General features: G+C 57.3%; 1 protein-coding gene across 29 annotated transcripts in view; it reads left to right on the top strand.

Annotated features, from left to right (window-relative positions):
- The window catches only part of NCOR2 (nuclear receptor corepressor 2), a 200,178-nt gene that overhangs the window by 154,034 nt on the left and 25,746 nt on the right, over positions 1-20,398 (top strand). For 17 of the 29 annotated variants that reach the window (XR_005060254.2, XR_005060256.2, XR_005060255.2 and 14 more), the window contains 9 exons: positions 461-605; positions 3,947-3,997; positions 4,944-5,568; positions 12,989-13,109; positions 14,108-14,279; positions 17,907-18,071; positions 19,148-19,287; positions 19,999-20,101; positions 20,287-20,391. Coding sequence is in view for 26 of the 29 variants with exons in the window: in XM_037014401.2 (XP_036870296.2) it covers positions 461-605; positions 3,947-3,997; positions 4,944-5,568; positions 12,989-13,109; positions 14,108-14,279; positions 17,907-18,071; positions 19,148-19,287; positions 19,999-20,101; positions 20,287-20,391 (1,627 nt within the window). In the remaining 3 variants the exon portion in view is untranslated. The remainder of the gene's footprint in view (positions 1-460; positions 606-3,946; positions 3,998-4,943; positions 5,569-12,988; positions 13,110-14,107; positions 14,280-17,906; positions 18,072-19,147; positions 19,288-19,998; positions 20,102-20,286; positions 20,392-20,398) is intronic. The other 12 variants (XM_037014393.2, XM_017640511.3, XM_037014408.2 and 9 more) reach the window with 5 other exon arrangements.

The raw sequence follows: 20,398 nt of genomic DNA, 5'->3' as shown, positions 1-20,398 counted from the left end.
CCTGGCACACAGGAGGGCCCTGGAAAGACTGGTGGAGTGGAATGAACTTCCCAAGCTGACCTTTCCTGTGGGGCTCAGTGGGGGTGGCTGAGATGTGCAAGGAGAAACCCCATTCATTACTATGTTCTGCACGTGCTGACCCTGCCCATCAGGGTGTCCTTGGGGATGTGGCCACTGCCCTGCTAGAACAATCACGGGGTCTCAGGCAGAGGAAAGATGTCAGGGCAGCCAGTAGGCCAGGCTCTGCTCGGGTATGCATGGGACGTGAGGGAAGAGTAAAGCCCTCAGTCAGAAGAGCTTCAGGCACGTCTGGTCACTGCAGTGGGCATGAGAGGGAAGGTCGCCTGCATGGCTGCGTGGAGAGCAGTGCCGTCCCTCGCAGCTGTGGTTGGGCCTTGGGCATGGGGATTCCCCAGGCTCACGGCTCAGGCCCTCACCCACCACTGCCCCTGTGCCCCAGGAGAAGGAGCGGAATGCACGGAGGAGGAAGAAGAGAGCCCCAGCCGCCAGTGAGGAGGCCGCCTTCCCGCCCGTGCTGGAGGATGAGGAGATGGAGGCATCGGGCGTGAGTGGGAATGAGGAGGAGATGACAGAGGAGGCAGAAGGTGAGGAGCTAGACCTGACCTCTCCCAGAAATATCTGGGTCCTTCTGGGTAGGGACCTTGACTGCCTCGAATGGGGGAACATGGTGGTGGGGATGGTGATGGTGAGGGGAGTGGTGCTGTTGAGGGTCATAAAAGGGTGGTGATGGTAGTGATGGAGGTGAGGGTGATGGAAGTGAGGGTGGTGATGGAGGTGATGCTGGTGGTAGAGGTGATGCTGATGGAGGTGAGGGTGATGGAAGTGAGGGTGGTGGTGGTGGAGGTGGTGGTGAAAGCGAGGGTGGTGGTAGTGGAGATGATGGTGGTGATGGACGTGACAGTGGAGGAGGTGGTGGTGGTGGTGATTGGTTTCTCTGTACCCACCTGGCACGTACTTACCTCTCCAGTCCTCCTGACCCCCCTTGGTGACCACACACATCCAGGACAGCCCCAGCAACCCCTGTTGACTTGCCATCTGTGTAGTGTCACATTGTAAGGAAAAAAATTATTTTTGAAAAGTAGTTTTAACTTGAAGTATTTTACAAGCCAACAATATAAGTAGGACCAATCTGTTGGTCAATAAATATTCAAGAGTTACGTAATTATGGCTCCTCTTACTCCCAGGTGTCCCCATTTGGATGATACAGTACATGGTTCTCCGTTCTCTCTTCGGGGTAGCTAAACGCCTGGGCTCAGGCATCACTGAGTTACTGTCCACACCCGTCTTAGATGAGTCCTCCCACCTGGCTGCTAAAGATTGAGGATTCATAATCTAAATTGCATCTGTGGTTATGCCCATATCAAAAGGAGGATTTTGACCACATGAGACTGTCACCTACTTCAGAGCCTGGCTCCCCATTTAACACATGGCCCCACTGCGCAATAAGTGTTTGTAGACTTGGAGTTTCACCAGGCTGCCCAGTGTCCCACCCCACCCCACACTCCTAATCACTAATTAGGCTGCCTTTGGCCCCCAGCCTTCTTCCTTTTCCCTGGGGCTGTGTCTCCCCACAATGGCATGGCATCCCTGAAGAGTCCAGCCCCTGCTTAGCTGAATGTCTGTCCCTCTCCTTCTGTCGTCTCCCTGCCCAGAGCTGCCCCAGCTGGGTCCTCAGGTTCTTGGTAAACAGAATCTTCTTTCCTCCTGCCGCCTGCCTGGGGTTCCTTCCTGCTCCTCGTGTCTGCCTCCCAGCTGCTGAGCTTCTGCCAGCAGTCCTCCTGGTTCCGCAAGCCAGGCCTGCAAATAAATTCAAACTGTGCTATCCTGCAGTGTATTCACCAGTCTGAATCCTACTTCCTGGTTGCAAATGGAGAATTGAGCCACTTGGGTTTTTGTTGTCTGAAGTTACCCCTAGTTGGGCCTGGGGTTCTGAGTCTCGCCTCTTTGCAGCTCTGGGTCTCTCCAGATCAAGTCAATCAGAGGCCTGGCCAGTGTCTGATGGGGCAGCTACAAATCTCTGTCCTTGCATCTGGGTCCTGAGTCTGGAGGCAGGAAAAGAGAAGACCTAGGGGCAGACCCCTTATCTGTTTCCAAGTGTCCTCCCAGCTATCCGTATGGGCAGGATGCAGGCTGGATGGGAAAGCTAAAGGAAGCCAGGCTTTGGGCCAGCATTAAAACCAGAACAGATGCTACCCAGTGAAGAAAATTGTCTGGTAGTGAGCTCCTTGTCACAATTAGCGTTCACACACCCCATCAGGGATGAGGGAGGGGCATTCTCTGCTGGGGAGGGGTTGGGTAGGGCTGATCAGCTGGAGCTGAGGCTGTGACCATCTGGTGGCTCTGAGCAGATTATGGGTCACTGTAAGAATCCTACACAGAGGTACAGGGTGAAATTCCCACCTTATGGATGAGGAAACTGAGGCCCACTTACATACAGTGTCATGTAGTTGTTTGAGTTGGAGTCTGACAGTCCAGCCAGCATTTCCTTGTAACCCTGTCCCTCGTGAGCAGGATGGGAAAGTGAGGTAGGTTCTGTGTTAGGGCCTAAGGTCACCCCAAGGAACCTGCTAGAAAGCCCAGCCAGCCCCAGTGGCATTGCAGACCCCTCCAAGGGGCAGGTGGCAAGTGCCTGTTGCATCTAGGCTGAGATGAGTCAGCTCAGGGTGAGGGGGTAGTGACCCGTTTATTCACTGTCTCCAGTAACGACCCTGGTCCTAATAAGAGCCAAGCCCTGAGGGAGCCTTGTCAATGGGCATGTCTGCCCTAGGGAGTGGCTGCTCTTACCGCCCTGGTTTATAGATGAGGAAGCTGCAGCTTACCCATGCTCACGGAGTTTGGGGACCACTTGTCAGAAGTGCTGATTCCTAGGCCCCACCCAGGCCTGCTGAATGAGAAAGTTTTAGGGACAGACCCAGCCATTTGAGTTCATGGCCCTCTGGTGCTTCCACCCATACTAGTGCCTAAGGGCTCCTGACATAGGCCAGCCTCTTTGTGAGAGCAAGAGTCAGGCGCTTACTGCCCTACCCGTTTTGTGGGCAAGCATACTGAGACACGGGGGGCTAAGCCACTTGTCCAAAGGGTCTTGGCACTGGCCCCCCATGTCCTACTGTCTGATTGTGTGGGATGGAGCAGGCAGGGGTGGAAAGTCCAATGGTTAGGGACGTAGACTTCTGGGTCAACCCTTTGCTGCCCCCATGCAGTATTCTGCCCCCATGTAGTGTGACCTTGGGCAAGTGACTTAGCCTCTCTGAGCCTCAGTTTCCTTGTCTGTAAATGCAAGTGATGATTGTCCTGACTATAGAGGTGACTGAGGGTCAAACAAATCTTGTGTGAAGAGCTTTGCATGGACCTTGGTCCCTAAGAGTAGGCCCTCTATGGCTTTCATTGGAAGGGGTGGCCCCTGCTTTGGTCCTTGAAGAAAGGTGAGAGTTGGGAGCAGCTGGGGTCAGCAGGTGGGGTCAGTGAAAGGAGCTTTTGTCTGGGCCATAGCAGTCCTTGCTGGCCTGGCTCTGTGACCAATGGGTGAGCTAGGGATGGGAGCCTCAAAGGACTCTCTGCCCAGCCCTGCTCACCTGTGAGGTCAGTACCCCAACCCCCAGGGCTGGGAACTGGAGGCCAGGGACTTGTCCAAGGATGCCCAGGCATAGGCAGGACTGGCTTCTTGCCCTGCAGGACCCATTATTGGCTGGGGCCTCTCTAGGTCACCTGGGTCTTCTTGGTCCAGAGTCTTGAGGGAGAGGATCCGAGGGTAAGGGCTTTTGGGACAAGGCTGGTGAGTGGCTAGCAGAGCCTCTGTAGGTCCTCCTTGCTGCCTGCTGGCCCTGGGCCCCTCTGCTGGCCCTGCCTCCCTGGCCACCAACCTCCTGTGTCCCCACGCTGCTGCTCCTGTCACCTTGCTTCTAACCCTTCTCTCACTTCCTTCCAGCCTTACACGCCTCTGGGAGCGAGGTGCCCAGAGGGGAATGCAGTGGCCCAGGTACGAATGCAGCCAGCTGGCCTGGGGGTGAGGGCCAGGCTGGGGTGGGGGGCATCCCAAGATCACCTGTCCTCTGTGAGGGGGCTCCACCTCTGTGAGCATGCCTCTGCCTGTGGGTACCACCGTTTGTGTTGCCACTTCCTCTGACCCTCCTCCCCACCACAGTGTCTGTTCCCCATGCTGTTCCCTGGCTTGCTCCTGCAGACTAGTGCTCTCCTCTGTGACTCTTACCTGATTTGATCTCTTCAATGGCAAGTGTAGGGGTTTTCAAATGTCCCTGTTTTACAGAAAATGGAAAATTAAGGCTCAAAGAAATGGCCAGAATGGTTTTTTAAGGCTTAAGAGCCGGGCCTGGAGCCAAGGTCTCCTTGACCTCTGTATACATATTCAGTCCTTCTATCCACACCTACCATGCACTGCTGTGTGCTGGGCCCTGGGGAATGGGATGCAGTCAGTGTGGGCCTTGGTCTCCTCTGAGTTCACGGGCCTCATTTTACATTGTCGTGTGATGACAATGAATAGTCGTCAGTCCTCACCCAGTGCTGTCATACCCACTGGCTTTTCACAAGGCCCAGGGGTGACCTGTGTTACCATGGCTGGGCCCCCAGCAGGGCCAGAGCCAGGGATGGAGCTCAGGTGGGAACGTGGAGCCCCAGAATGAAGGCCTGCAGCCCTGGCCATGCTCAGTTTGGCTCCATAGGGCTGCTAGCTGCTACATGTCCCCAGGGTTAGATGTTAACCACGTCTCTGGGCTCCAAGGCCTGCGTGGGAAGGCCTGTGGTGCCTGGTGTGTAGGAGCCTCTGGGCTGTTTTGGTCTCAGGCGATGGGGCTGCTGCCTCTGGGCCCCTGTCCCCAAGGACTGGCAGGTCAGGGTGTGGGGAAGGCTGCTGCCGCCTCTACCCTGCACCCCGCACTGCTCATCCCCATCTCGCTCTTCCCCTATAGCTGCTGTCAATAACAGCTCCGACACTGAGAGCATCCCCTCGCCCCGCACAGAGGCTGCTAAGGACACGGGGCAGAATGGACCCAAGCCCCCACCTGGCCCAGACACCAATGCACCACTCCCCGAGCCGCCCACTCCACCACCAGAGGATACCCCGGCCTCCAGTGATGCTGCCCTGGCCCCTGAAGCCGTCAGCCCACCCACGCCCCCTCCAGCACCCTTGTCACCCCCCATGCCCCCTTCTGTGGTCCCCAAGGAGGAGAAGGAGGAAGAGGACACAGCAGTTCCCCCTGCGGTGGAGGAGGAGCAGAAGCCTCCCATTGCCCAAGAGCTGGCAGTGGACGCAGGCAAGACAGAAGAGCCAGGCGAGGTGGCCCCTGCAGAGCCAGTCAAGAGCGAGTGCAAGGAGGAGGCCACAGAGGAGGGGCCCGAACAGGGCAAGGGGGGCATAGAAGCCGGTGCCGAGGCAGTCCCCGAGGGGGCGCTCAAGGGGGAGAAGAAGGAGGGTGGCGGCCCTGGGGGCAGGGGCCCCTCAGCCAAGGGCTCCAGCGCCACCCAGGACAGTGACTCCAGCGCCACGTGCAGCGCAGACGAGGTGGACGAGCCGGAGGGAGGTGACAAGCACAGGTGAGTGAGCGGATGGGGCCTGCCTTTTTGCCTTCTCTGCAGGTGCTCCTTGAGCACCAACTGTATACCAGACGCAGGAGGCCGACCCTGTGCCTACCTTCAGGGAGCACGTGGCCCAGGTGGACATGGAGGCAGCCACAGGCACACCTCGGGAGTGTCCCAGGCCGTGCGGATTAGCCAGCACAAAGTGCCACAGACTGGAGGCCAGGGGCCCAACACCACAGCATGGGTGGGGCTGTGTTCCCCTGAAGGCTCTAGGGGCAGCTCCTTCCTTGCCTTATCTAGCTCCTGCAGTGTCAGCCATTCTTGGCATTCCTTGACTTGTAGATGCCTCCCTCCATTCCCTGCCTCTGTCTTTGAGTGGCATTTTCCCCATCTGTGCCCAAATTTCCCTCTTCCTGTCAGGACACCAGTCATTGGATTAGGGTGGACCCTAATGACTTCACCTTAATATGATCACAGCTGCAAGGAGCCTGTTTCCATATTAGGTCACTCTCACAGGTAGCTGGCTGTTAGGATTTGAACATGTTTCCAGGTGGAGGACACAATTCCACCCTCTGCAAGGTGGGAACAGCAGGTCCCAAGGCCCTGCGGTGGGAACGGACATTCATGGTTCAGGCCTGAGTGAGGAGCGAGGGGGCAGGCAGGGGCAGGGCTAGCTCTCGTGGGGTCCTGCAGGCTGGCTGGGGGGCTGCATTTTGTTCTCAGGGTGAGGAGGAGACCTAAGGTGCTTCTACCCGAGAAAGCAGGGTGTGACCTAGGCTCTGACACCAGCTGGCTGTTAATCGGGGGTGTTTGGTGGGGTCAGAGAAGCACAGGAGACGGGTCAGGAGGCAGTTGCCACATCCCAGTGATGGTGATGAGGGTCTGCAGAGGCTGGTGGTGGTGGAGTTGGGCCGGTAGGGGTTCCCAAGGTCATTGGTGGTTCCTCTTCCATCCACTGAGGGTCTGGGCACAGGACCGTGCGGCCCCCTGACCCGGCCCAAGTCGTCTGAGCCGTTGGGACTGTAGGAGCAGGAGGGGTTCCTTACAGATACTTCTCTCCTGCTGTGTGGCCTGGAGCTACCCCCATGCCATCCTGATTGGGTGCCACTGCCTCAGGCATGTTCCTCCCTTTCTTACCTCTGTCCATGCTCCTGGCATGGGTGCCCATCCCCCCAAGCCCAGGGAATGCTGGATTTGAACCACCGTTGGCAAGATGTTAGGTATGTGGAGTCCCCGGCCGGAGCCACAGCTCGCATGCCTGAGTTAGGCTGACCGAGGGCAGAGGTGTGGAGACCTGCTCCCACTCACATCTGGATAGCTGCAGGAATTGTTTTCTAGTGAAGCAGGCGGGTCTTTTTATTTTGACTAAAAACAGTGCGGTCTGTCTTCTCTCGTCTGTCTCTTGGAAAAGTTCTGGGCAGAGTGAGAGGGAGGAAAATCTGACTTTCTAATCGACACACTCAGAGCCCTTTCCTCTGCCCCATGATTCACCTTGGGGCATGTGAAGATGGCAAGTTCTAGAGCATTCCTTGTAAAGATCAGATTTATTCAGAGCTCTCTGGGTCTCCGTATGTTCCACAGAAGGAAGTGAGCCATGTTGTCTTCAGCTTCCTTTGGGGGTCCCTGGGGCCCTACCACCAAGAACCTCACCCCGTTTGAGGGAGAAACAGCCGGAATGGGTGGCTCTTTGATAAACAAAGGCCTGGCCTACTGGTTTCTGAGGGCACAGAGTTCCTGAGCTTTTGGCCTGATAGGCGCAGCTCGGAAAACAGTGCTCAAGGTGACCTGGCCTGCTGGGGAAGGGCCCTCGGCCACTCCACTCCTCGAGCCTGGGTAATGGGGTCAGGGAGGGGCTGCTCCCCGTCCTGCTCCTTCTGACTGCAGGGATGGAGTCATGGAAACACATGTTCCTGCTCTTTGCAGGAAGACTGCTGAGCTCACGGGCAGCCATGCTGATAAGCAGCCTTCTGGAGACCGTGTTTTGGGTTACACATGGCCTTCCCAGTGGGAGGTCTGAATCCCATCAGCCCCCTGGACCTCTCGGCCAGACCTGAAGCCCCACAGGCCACTCTCAGCTTCCCCTCCCCCAACCACCCCTCCCAGGGATGTGTCCTCCTCTCTCCCAGCTGGATCTGGCTTCCGTCCACTCTTCCTGACAGAATGTCCAGCATTCAATCCCTGGGGAGCAGGAGCCCTGGGCTGGGAGGCAGAACACCTGGTTTGTCACACCCTGAGTGACCGAGGCTGGTCCCCCACCGTGGGGCCAGGCTGGACTCGGGCCAGCCTGCTGACCTCTTCCTGGCTGGCGGCCTGCCACCTGTCTGTCTCTCAGCCACAGCCAAGCAGGGCCAGGCAGGCGCTGGAGGACACAGGCAAGATGCGTCAGAGTATACCCTGGCAGCCAGTGCCTCCCGGAAGGGCTGGCAGGACCAGTGGGCCTGCAGGCGACCCCACATCCTGGCTGCCCGCCTGCCAACCTCCTTTCCACCTGGCAGCACCCCTGGACAGATACGAGGTGTATCTCCTTCTGGCCCCTGCCTGGATGACTTCGGGAGAGTGAAATCATCACTCCCAGCTCTGCCTGGGAGTTTTCTTGACTGATGACCCCAGATGGTGGCTTTGATTGCAGGTGGCTTGCCTGCTGTCCTTACTCCACTTCTCAGGGAAGGAGCCTGGGTACTGTCTGGTGGTGTTGGGACTTTGGAAAGCTCCTGCCTCGGGCCTCAGTTTCCTCTTCTGTAAGACGGGTATGCATGTCTCCACTTGCAGGCTTACTGCAATAGTGGAGGTCACAGCCACAAACTGCCAGCCTGGTGCCAGGCCCATAGTAAGTGCTTAATGAAAAACTTGTGGCGCTCCTTTGGATCTGCTTTAGGAACCCCCAGAGGTCACTCCAGGAGGGGGCTGGGGTGCAGCTTCTGCTGTGTCCCTGGAATTTTTTTTTTTGGTATCATTAATCTACAATTAAATGAGGAACATAATGTTTACTAGGCTCCCCCCTTCACCAAGTCCCCCCACAAACCCCATTACAGTCACTGTCCATCAGCGTAGTAAGATGCTGTAGAATCACTACTTGTCTTCTCTGTGTTGCACAGCCCTCCCCGTGCACCCCACCCACTATACATGCTAATCGTAAGGCCCCCTTTCTTTTTCCCTGCCCTTATCCCTCCCTTCCCACCCATCCTCCCCAGTCCCTTTCCCTTTGGTAACTGTTAGTCCATTCTTGGGTTCTTTAATTCTGCTGCTGTTTTGTTCCTTCAGTTTTCCTTTGTTCTTATACTCCACAGATGAGTGAAATCATGGTACTTGTCTTTCTCCGCCTGGCTTATTTCAGTGTGTCCCTGGAATTTTGAAAGAGATGTAGCAACAGTTTCTCCTTTATTTCTTTATTCTGTGAATGACTGGCTGGGCACCCTCCTGGGTGTGAGGGATGCTGGGGCAGGACAGGCAGGGCCTGCCACAGATAGCTTACATATTAGTGAGTATGCCTCATGCAGAGCTGGAGCTTTAAAAGTGAAATAGCTGCTTGTGTGACCAGTGGAGTTGGTGGAGTGGTCAGGGAGGCCTCTCTGGGGAGATGATGTTGCAGGTGATCAAAGCCCATAGTGTGAGAGTCGGTAGTGGGAAGAAACCCAGCCAGGCAAAGGGAACTTCTAGCCATTGCAAAGGCCCTGTGGCCACATGAGCTAATGTTCCATAGGCAGAGCCGGAGAGGAGAGCCACGGAGGAAGTCACAGAAGTGGGTAGGGCTCTGTGGGTCAGGGTGAGGACTTGGGGTTTTATCTGGGGAGCATAGGGGAGCAATGTGACCATGTCTATATAGATACTATTTGCAAACCAGCCTTCCCTCCCCTCCCAGCTCCAGCATGGCAGCAAGGACTGTCACAGTCTGGTGATGGTCGGAAAGTCTATAGCATGGTGGGGGCTGAGCGAGAGGGGATGCACTGTTGCAGGCCCGAAGTGCCCCCCCAGACCCCCATTGCTCCACTCCCCTCCTCTGGCCTTCTAGGGAGGGAAGAAAAGCTGCAATAACATGAAGCCCCCTGGCCCCTGGTCCCTTCCTCAGGAGTAGTCTGTAGAAGGGCGACTGTCCTTGTGCCCATTTCACAGACAAGGACACCGAGGTGCGATTGGCTGAGTCATACAGCCCAAGGTGGGGTTTGAAATGGGCTCCAGGCCCTGAATTGCAGGACTAGGGGGGAGGGGAGGGGCTCCAGCTGCTCGCAGCCTAGTTGCTGGCTTCTTCCGCCTGTCCTGGGTCACATGCACCGTGCCAGGCTCTGAGAGCCCTGCCCTGCCTGGGCCTCCAGAGCGGAAAATAAAAGTCGCTGTCTTTCAAGAAAACAAAGGGGAGAGTGGGAGGGAGGGCAGTGCTCGTGAGGAGGGCTCCTGGAGGCCGTGCTCACCCACATGGTTGCTGGAGGAAGGAAGGTTATGGGCCAAGCATCTGCCCGCTCCCCTGGGTACTGAGGCCACTCGGGCTTGTGGAGGATTTAAACCCAGGCCCTCCTTCTTGGATGCTGCCCTCTGTATAGTGTGACATCAGGTGGCATCAGACCTCTCATAAACTGGGAAGTGCTATGCCCCAAGCCCCGGTCCCAGTCCCCGCTGAGCTCCTGCCTCACTCGGGGGCTCAGGGAAGAGGGGTTTGGGCTTCTGTAGGCATCCCCCAGTTGGTGCCTGCCAAGAAAGTTGAGGGATAGCCCCTGCTACCTGCAATCTGATGGGTGAGGAGGAGCCACGGGGCAGCCAGTGTGGGGCACACAGCTGAACAGAAGGCTGAGTTCACCACAGTCCTTGTGGTCACAGACACTTTACTTTCTGTATATTATAAAAATATTTACCTAGGTACAAAGGTTATGTTTTAACTTTAGAGTTTGTATTTCACAGTATGTTTATTTTTACACATATATAAAACATAACATTATTTTACTGTTCTAAGCAAGAATATAGTTAATGTATCAAACTCTTGATTTCATGGACTAGCAGATAGTATATTCTTTAGATTTTTCCTTTAACAACTTTATGGAGCTATAATTCACACTTGATACAGTTCAGGTGTTAAAGCATACAGTTCAGTCACTTTCAGTGTATCACGGAGTTGTGCAACCATCCCCACCACAGTCTGATTCCAGAACATCGCCATCACCCAAGAAGAAAGCCTGACCCCATTAGCACTCACTCCCCAGTCACCGCCCCAGCCCTGCACCCACTAGTCTGCTTTCTGTCTCTGTGGATTTGCCTGTTCTGGGCATTTCACACACGTGGAATCCCCAACTCGGGGACCTTTAGTGTCTGGATTCTTTCACTCAGCAGCCACTTTCAAGGCTCATCCACATGGTAGCATGTGTCAGGGCTTTGTTCCTGCTTCATGGCTGTCACATTCCGTCGTGTGGATGGACCACATCGTGTTTATCTGTTCATCTGTGTTTGGACATCTGGGTCGTTTGCACTGTTTGGCTGTTGTGAGCAGTGCCGCTGTGGCCTGTGGTGGACTCCGGGCTGTGTGGTCGCATGTTCTCAGTTCTCCGGCCGACAGCTGACAGGGAGATCACCCGTGAGAGGGGGACTTTGTCTCACCTCTTTTCATGCAAATGGAATTGGTTTAAACAGCTGAGGGAAAGGGAGACTGGCTGGTGGCAGTTGAAGCTGGTGGTGGGGCACATTGGGATGGGCAGAGGCATCGGTGCCAGGACTGGTCAGTGAGCCTGAGTCCAAGCGTGGCTGGCGGGTGGGGCTGGGCCCAAGCCCGTGGGAACAAGGAAGGGTAGCAGCTCCAAGAGAGGCCTCAGGTGGGCCTCTGGGCACAAGCAGGGTCTGGAGGGGTTGAGAGGTGAAGGGTGTGGGGGGAGGGTGAGCCAGGTGGGGAGGACCGTGGAGGCCTGCTGAGTGTGCAGAAGTCAGGACAACCTTCTTGGTGCCCTGCCCCCTGGGCTGTGGGCAACCCCAGCAGGCATCACCTAGTCTGTCTGCTCAGCCAAGTGTGTGCACCTGTGGGTGGGAGGCAGACACTGCAGGACTGGCAGTGGCTCCAAGGCCCTACCACCGTGGAGAGCGGAGGGCACCTAAGCCACATGTCTGCCCCGCTCCGTCTTCAGAAGGCGGCAGGTTCTCCTCACCACTGGGTGTCTGGCCCTGGCTGCTGTGCGCAGGGTGTCATGAGCCTTGTCCTGGCCATTGCAGGTCTTACCTTGGAGGCAGTGGCTGTGGCTGGCAGTCTACCTGTGGCACCAGCCAGTATGGTCGCAGTGTGCCATCAGCGCTGTGCCGCCAGGATGCTCTGGCCGAATCCTAGTGCAGTGCCTCAGTCTTGCCCTCTGGCTCAATCGCAGCCCATGGCCAGTGCCCTTGTGCACCCCATTCGGTAGGCTAGCTGGCTCTGGGACCCAGCAGGCAGAGACTGGGTTTTGGGGTCTCCTCTGTGCTCACCGAGAACAGTGCTGGACCTGCTGTGTGATCGGTAATTGCAGGTCATGGGAAAGAGTAAAGACGCTCCAGGGGGTGGGTGAGGGCCTCTGAGGCGGAGACAAGCCCCAGCCCTGCCTTGAAGACATCATGCCAGGTCTTTAGGAGCCGGAGGGGGATCACAGAAGGGTGCTGTGCCCTCTGCTGGGGTGTCCTGGGAATCCTTGAAGACATCCTACAGGAGGGGACCCCCATGAATGATCAGAAGCCACCCTGGGCAGGCTCTGCCTGGCACCCCAAACACTGCAGCCCTGTGACAGAGTGACCCTGTCCCTGGATGTGTTTCGGCCCTACTGTGCCCTGTGCAGGTGCCCAGTTGTGCATATCAGCAGTAACCTCTCTTTGAAGGACAAGGTGTGCACAGGCCCAGCTCAGCACCATGGCTGATGGCTGGACAGTGTATATGCTGACCAGCCCCTCTGCACAAAGCCTGCAGCCCACCTGCTTTTAGCTGCTCAGTAAATGGTGTGCAAGCAGGATTCCCATTAGTAGAACATTCTGGTTAAGTGGGTTGGCTCCCCAACTCCTGTCTCCAGTAAGCAGTGTCCACTTAGCTCTATGCCCAAGGCCCTACCCCAGTGCCCAAACCTCTCACATTTGAGTGAAGATAATCTCCCTGAATCTCCCAAGCTCACTTAGTCTTAATCTAGCTGACTGGCCCTCCCACAGCTTGGGAAGGACTGGGCATGGTTTGAGTCCTGGTCTGGGCTTCTTGGGGACTGGCCTTGGACTGTCTCAGGAGAGTAGGCCTCCCAGCCTGGGCCTCTGTGCTGGGGTTGGAGTCAACTTGTCCCTCAGGGGGCCTTTGTGGGCCAGAGGAGGGAGGGAGAAACCCCTGACTCTGCTCCCCACCCCCACAGTCCTGGTTGACCCTGGACATTCGCCTCCCCTCTGGCGGCCCCTCCAACCCCATCATCCAGGGCTGGAGCTGGGTGGAGAGCTTACAGCCTGATGCTGGTCTCACCCTCAGGCTGCTGTCACCGCGGCCAAGCCTCCTTGCCCTGGCCAGCGACACCAGGGCCAACGGCTCACCCCAGAAGCCACTGGACCTGAAGCAGCTGAAGCAGCGGGCAGCCGCCATCCCCCCCATCGTGAGTGCCCAAGTGCCCTTTTCCTGTGCCTCAGGGCTCCTCTGTCTAGCAAGGCAGCACTTGTGCCTGCCCAACCTTCACCTCCTGCTCAGGGAGGCAGTGACTCAGGCCGGGATGGGCCAGCCCGGCACCTGCAGCTGGGTCCGGCCAGCTCCCTGCTTCCTGTAGAAATCCCCTCGGAGATGAGGCAGGAGCAGCTCCTGGGGAGCTCGCAGGTGGGCGGGTGGAGCTTTGGAAGAAGGGGAACCGTGTGGCCTGCGTGTCTCGCTTCTGCCGCCTGCCCCAGTGCCCTTGGAGGTGCGTGTGGGTCCTTGGCTGGTTTGGCTGCATCGGTCCCCCCACCCTGACCCGCCGAGGGTTTTCCAGAGCTCCTCAGACCAGGCACTGGGCTATGGGAATGCAGTAAGTCCCCTGGCTGTCATGGCACCTCAGAGAGAAGGGCAGGGGCCTCAGCAGCTCCAAACATGAGCCCCTTTGGGGAGATTCTCTAGCCAAGCAGGGGACCTCTTGGAGGTGCCCCTTCCGCATGGAGGCCCAGCATCTGCCAACGCTCCCCCTCTCTGAGGAGGTGGGCCTGGGCTTCATAAGTGCAGCTGGGGGCCGTGCGTAAAAGACTGAGCTACCCAGTGCTTTTTGAGTGAGGGGCACAGGATGCATGGGCCAGCCTGTACCCAGCCTGTACTGCGAGCCCCCTGGGTGCAGACAGTCAGTCCCACTTGTCAGTCCCAATCTCAGGCCCAGAGAGATGTGGGGTATGGGGCAGGGGCTGAGTAGAGGGAGTACAGGGGTCCCAGCCAGGCAGCTGGGACAAGGGGCACACTCTACAGCCTTTGGGCAAAGACCCACCCTCTTGACCCTCATCTGTGTGCCCTGGGACATGCCACTGCCTCTTCTATACATTCCAGGCTGGTCACACACAGGGGCCCTGGACAGCTTCCCTGACCTCTGTGACCTATGAACAGCCTGTAAAGATGCTCACTTCTCCCTACTGCCCTCAGCAGGTCACCAAAGTGCATGAGCCCCCCCAGGAGGACGCAGTTCCCCCTAAGCCAGCCCCACCAGCCCCACTGCTGCCACAGCACCTGCAGCCTGAGAGTGACACCCCCCAGCAGCCCAGCAGCAGCCCTCGGGGCAAGAGCAGGAGCCCTGTGCCTCCTACTGAGAAGGAGGGTAAGTGTGCCCTGTGGCTGAGAGGATGGGGGCTGGGGCGGCGGTGGGTGGGGACAAGGGGCAGTGGTTTCTAAAGCAGATGTTGCAAAGCCCAGGCCTGCAGTGGTGTGGCAGGGCCAGTAAATGAATAAAATGTGGAGGGAGGCCATAGGGAATGGTGGGGACTGTGACAAATCAGAAAGGTCACGTTCTTTCTAAGTGGGTACATAGGGGCCTCAGCTATGAAGTCACCATGTGGCAATATAGTCCCAGGGTGGTTCTTCCAGGGAAGTCAGGAATCTGTCTTTTCATGTGAAATCTAGTTTCTCATTATTGGCAATTGCATGGTTCACACACAAAAACATGTCTGTGGCTCAGTGTCTGGTTCCATATGATTCAGTCTACATATGAGCTTCTAGAACCTCAGGTGAAGCTTGGTGCCCAGTTGGCACCAACTCCAGGGCCTGGGCAGGAAGCACTGCCCTGTCCAGCTGTCATCCTGACCTTATTCCAGGCCGGGGTCACTGGGTTCAGCAGGGGTGATTCCCCAAGCAGCTGTGTTGAACTTCTCAGAACATGCTTTATTGTCACCATGAGAGGCTTGAGGTCAGGAGACAGGCAGGCTATGGTTTCTTGTTTTCTGGATCTTCTTTCTCTGCCCCACTCCTCGCTAGATCCAAGCAGTCCAGGCCTGTGTCCCCAGAGATGGGCCCTTCCCAAAGCAGCCTGGCATACAGCAGGTGCTGTTGGCATGTTGCAGGCATTGGGGGCCAATCCCCCAGCCCAGGTTCCCCCATGCTTACCCCAGGCCACCCTCCCTGACCAGTACAAGCCCAGGGATGGGGTCAGGCAACCAGAGCCACCTTTGCTGCACCCCCAACCACATTGTGTATAGCAGCCCCCCTTCTCTAGAAGCCAGGCTGGCCCTCAGCCACAGACTTCCTTGAGGGAGGTGCTTCATGCCTGTCTGAGGACAAAGAGCAGGGCTGTCCCGGAAGGGGGATGGCTTCATGCTTTCCACAAGTGACATGGGTCTGCCAGATACTCTCCATCTTTGCAGCCTGCTGGCCTGCCTCCCTGCAACCAGCACACAGGCCATCATGTGGCCACTGGGCTGGGACAGTTGTTAAGCATCTGTGATACGTGGGAGCACTTGGGGTTCAGCAGTGAGCAGGACACAACCCCTGCTTAGGGAGCTGCTGTATTTGTAAGAAGGATGTCAAAGAAGGTGACTTCAGAATAGTTCACACAGCAAAAGGACGAAACGGGGTGAGGCTAAGGGGCTTAGGGGAAGGGTCTCTGTGAAGAGGAGGAGTTACTTATGGGAAGACCTGGGGAGGGCGTTTCAAGCATGTGGAGCAGCACATACAAAGGCCCTGGGGTGGGAGCAGGCTTGGTGTGTTTGAGTTGCTGCCAGGAGGTCACTGTGGCTGGGGAGGGGGAGAGAGAGCAGGTCAGAGGGGAAATAGGAAACCAGGTTATAGGGCCTGGGAGGCCACAGGACTATAGGGATTTGTTTCTGGGGGCAAGAAAGTCTTCGTTAGAGGAATTATAAATGTGTGTGTTGTGGTAGGGGGATAGCTATTTATATTTTGGAAAGATCTCTCTCTGGCCGTTGGGTGGCCAGGCACCACATGGGGCCAGCCAAGGCCTGCTGGGCCAAGTCACAGACCCTGTCCTGGGAGAAAGTGAGCCGCCACCAGTGGTTTCTGAGTCTGCGCTGTTGCCTGGAATTGCTTCCCACAGGAGACGGTGCACCTGGCGTCAGGTACCACATGCATTTCTCACACCGTCTGGATTGCCACACAGTGCCCTTCGGCACATACATGAAGTTGACACAGTACTACCTCTCTGGTCTCTCAGAGGCCTCCCCTGCCACCTGGCTCCTGTGTGGAGCAGCTCAGCCAAGCCGGGCTCCCCTGGGCCCAGCTGGAGGAACAAGGTTCTGTCCAGGCTCTCGGCCAGCTGCCCAACCTGGCCCAGCCCCAGGCTGCCCTTCCAGCACCTGAGGCCATCCCCTGCCCCTGCCCTTGCCTCCCCAGCCAAAGCCGGTTGCAGAAAGCAGCTGGGGCACACACAAGGCCCAGGGTGCTCTGGGCAGGCACTATGGGGGCACCTGCACTGGGGCTGGTAAAGCATGCAGACCCCCACACTGAAGATCTGTGGCTCCCATCTGTGACCCTCTCCTGTGGCTTCACTTCAGCAGGGCACAAGCCCAGAGGGTGCTCAGTCTCTCCTAGGAGAGGTACGGAGGGTACAGAGCACACCTGCTTTTACTGCCCCTGCCGCAGGTGTCACTAATGCTGCTCATGCTGCCTCTATGCCCTAATGGTCCTTCAGAGCCTCCCTGTCATCTGCAGGTGGCCCAAGAGATGACACCTGCTGCCATTCTTGTCCCCTGAGCCAAAGGATTCTGGCGTTCCTAAGTTGTGCTTCCTGCCCAGCTTAGCCAGTTAGCTCCACCCACCCCACCCCCACTCTGGGTTCAGTCCTCAAGCTTGACAGCAGTTCTCGAGGGAGAGGTCCAGAGCTTAGGAGAGATTTCAGCAGAGAGGCCGGCAGGAGAACACTGAGAGTCCCTGGCTTTTGCTGAGTCTGTGGGGAGTTCCTAGGCCTAAGGATCTGGGGCCAGTGTGGGTAGCAAAGGGTAAGGTCACGGTCTGCCAGCAGGGCTGCCTAGGCTAGATGCTCTCTGTGACTCTTGCCAGCTGTGGGCCTTTGACCAGGTGACTTCAGCCCCTCCCAGCCTTGGTTTTTCCATCTGTAAAGTGGGGATAATTATAGTTCCTTATAGGGTTTGAGAGTGGGTAAAGCACTTGGAGCACTGCTGGCCTGCAGGAGGCCCCGGGAGGGCAATACCCTCCCACTTTGGGGTTACTTGCAGCTGCATGGGCCAGGAGGTTGAGGGTTCAAACCCTGACTTGGCCAGATACTTGCTGGTGACCTTAGATAAGCCCATTGACATGTCTGTGCCTCAGTTTCCTCCTCTGTATGATGGGTCTAGTAGCAGTCTCTTCCTCCAAGCTTGTTGGGAATGCTCACCACAATGCCTGGCACACTGCTTAGCAAACAGGCTGCCGCTGTGACTGTCACCCTGTGTCTGGCCTCCCCGCCAGGGAACGTGCACACACATCCCAGCAAGCCACTCTGGGCACTGTCATCCTTGAATAGAGGTCAGCAAGCTGCTAGAAAGGGCCAGGCAGTAAGTAAGCTTTGTGGACTGGATGGGCCCTGCTGCAACTACTCAGTTCTGCTGCAGACAGTAAATAATGTGCAGATGCAGCCATGTTCCAGTACCTGCGTGTGCATAAAATCAGGTGGTGGGCCCCTGGCCTCCGTTTACCACTCCCTAGTTTGGAAGTTTGTCCAGGGTCCCTTGCTTTCCTGGTGTGCTAGACTCAGAAGCTCCTTGGGATCTCAGGGCCACCAAGACCCCCAGCCCACCCCTCAAGACACACTCCCATGCTGAGCAGAGTCATGGGGTCTCAGAATGGCGTGCAGCCTCCATTACTGTTGGTTGAGACCCCACCCCTGCCCAAGGCCAGTGCTGCCAACACGGGGAACACCTTTTTGAGGAGAGGCGTCTGGGGGTATGGGATTCCTGGGGGCAGGCTGAGCACGGCTGACCACCCTGCATCCTCCCCTCAGCAGAGAAGCCTGTGTTCTTCCCAGCCTTTGCAGCCGAGGGCCAGAAGCTACCCACGGAGCCACCATGCTGGACATCGGGCCTGCCCTTCCCTGTTCCGCCTCGTGAGGTGATCAAGGCCTCCCCGCACGCCCCTGACCCCTCGGCCTTCTCCTATGCCCCACCTGGTGAGTAGCTCGGCCTGAGCTTGGGCTTCTCAGCCAACATGCTGCCAGCCAATGCACAGTCACTGCTCAGAGCTGCATGCAGAAGGACCTTAGAGTCTGATGGGACCTGGCAGGAGAGATGAAGGTAAATGAAAAAAAAGGGACCTGCTGAGATTTGAGAAATCTGCAGGGTTGATAATGAAGCAACTGTTAATAGGGAGCTGTAGGAGGTGCTTGAGCTAGTGAGGGGCAGGCTCAGAGTGGGAGCTCTGTTTTCGAAGCACCAGTGACGTAGAGCTAGAGAACAGGCAGGTGGAGGGAAAGCCAGGAAGGAAGGGGGCTGTTCAGGTTTACAGATAGAGCCAGGCTGGGCTTGAAATCCTTTCTGGATCTCCAGTCCTGCTGGGACCCACCAGCAATAGATGTGGCACAGCCAGGGACTGATAAGGCTGTGATGTCAGCAAAGGCCGTCCTAAGTAGAGCTGGTCCTGAAGGATGACTCAGCTAAATGAGCAGGAGAAGAACAGGGCCAGATATCCCAGGCAGAGGGAACAGCACGTGCAAAGGCCTGGAGGCAGGAAAGAGAGGGTGAAGCTTGAGAAGCTGAATCGGGCTGCCATGGTGGAAGCTTGGTGCCCAGTGAACAGGGAGAGATGAGCCAGGTCAGGTGAAGCTGAAAGCCCCTTGAGAGGTCAAGACTTTATCGTGGGGGCAGTGGGAAGCTGTAGAAGGTTCACAGCGGGAGAAGGGTGTAGACAGTTAGAGTTTTCAAAAATATCCCTTTGGTTCCTCTTCGGGAGGCAAACTGGGAACAGGGAGACCAGTGAAGGGGTCTGGGAGAGAATTCAGGGGCTTGGGCAGGGGCTGGACTGTGGGAGGTGCTGGTGGAGGGAGGCTGCCCTAGGTAGTGGTGTCTGAACCAAGGACACACACAGCTCAGCAGGACAGGGATGGGAGAGCAGCAGAGGGAAAGGGCACATGTGGGTGAGTGCCCACTTGGGTGGCAGGTGGGGAGTGGTGGGGAGTGGCCCCAGGTTCTGTCTGGCAGGGGCATGGCTGCTCCTGGGCCCTGAGAAGGACAGACATGTGCCCCACAGGTCACCCGCTGCCCCTGGGCCTCCACGACACTGCCCGGTCTGTCCTGCCACGCCCACCCACTATCTCCAACCCGCCGCCCCTCATCTCCTCCACCAAGCACCCCAGCGTCCTCGAGAGGCAAATGGGTGCCATCTCCCAGGTGAGGTGGGAGGGGCAGCCCCTAGGAGCACCTGTGAGGCTTGGGAATAGTCCCTTCCTCTTCTGGGGGTTCAGTCTTTCCATCCAGAAAGTGGGGGCATTGGAACCCATGATGTTTTGCCTGGGGCAGACACCCAAAGGGCCAGGTCATCTCTTCTTGGCAGCACTGGGATCTTAGCTGGCTAGAGCCTGCCCCAGGCACTCAGGACCTTGGGAGCTCATTCCCAGGGTAGTCAAGTGCAGGGGCTCTACAGACTATGGTCTTACTTGACCTCTCTGTGCCTCGATTTCCCCTCTGTGTAATGGAAGGTTGACTGCACTGGACACAAAGCAGCCGGCAGGTGGTAAGCCTCAATTTGTGACTGGCTATCCCCTCGCCTCCCAGACCTGCTCCACTGTGCGTGCAAGGTGGGGATGAGGTGCCCACTTTGCCCAGAATGAATGGTGCACCATTTCCTTTAAACCACACCTGTCATGATGGCTGCTGCACAGGGGAGGGGACCGAGGCTCCTAACAGGCAATGACTTGTCCACAGTCACCCAGTGGGACTACAGGGCAGAACTCGACCTCCAGGCCTCCCAACTGCATGTGATCCTGAGGTTCCCACCTCTGGGGCCCTCTTGAAAGGGGCGTCAAGGCCCTGACTGGGCTGGAGCATGTGGTGGAGGGACTGTGGGGGCCCCCTGTGACCCCATGACCTCTGCCCTTGCAGGGAATGTCGGTGCAGCTCCACGTTCCCTACTCAGAGCACGCCAAGGCTCCTGTGGGCCCCATCACTATGGGGCTGCCCCTCGCCATGGACCCCAAGAAGCTGGGTAAGGATCTGAGCCCCACCTGGTGGCCCAGGCTTGGCTGCAGCTGCCTCTGTGTGGGTCTCTGGCCCGAGCTTGGGGCAGGGTGGCACTCTAAGTCCCTGCAGTGCTGGGCCTCAGCCCCTAGGGTGGGGGCACCCTCTGCAGCCTGTACCACGGGCTCATGCTCACCACTCTCCTGTCCCCAGCACCCTTCAGTGGAGTGAAGCAGGAGCAGCTGTCCCCGCGGGGCCAGGCAGGGCCGCCGGAGAGCCTGGGGGTGCCCACGGCTCAGGAGACATCTGTGCTGAGAGGTGAGGG

This window comes from Manis javanica, chromosome 15 (assembly GCF_040802235.1).
Source record: "Manis javanica isolate MJ-LG chromosome 15, MJ_LKY, whole genome shotgun sequence".
NCBI classification, from domain to species: domain Eukaryota; kingdom Metazoa; phylum Chordata; class Mammalia; order Pholidota; family Manidae; genus Manis; species Manis javanica.
Note: the sequence above shows the minus strand (reverse complement) of the source record. Positions and strands in the feature narration are given on the sequence as shown.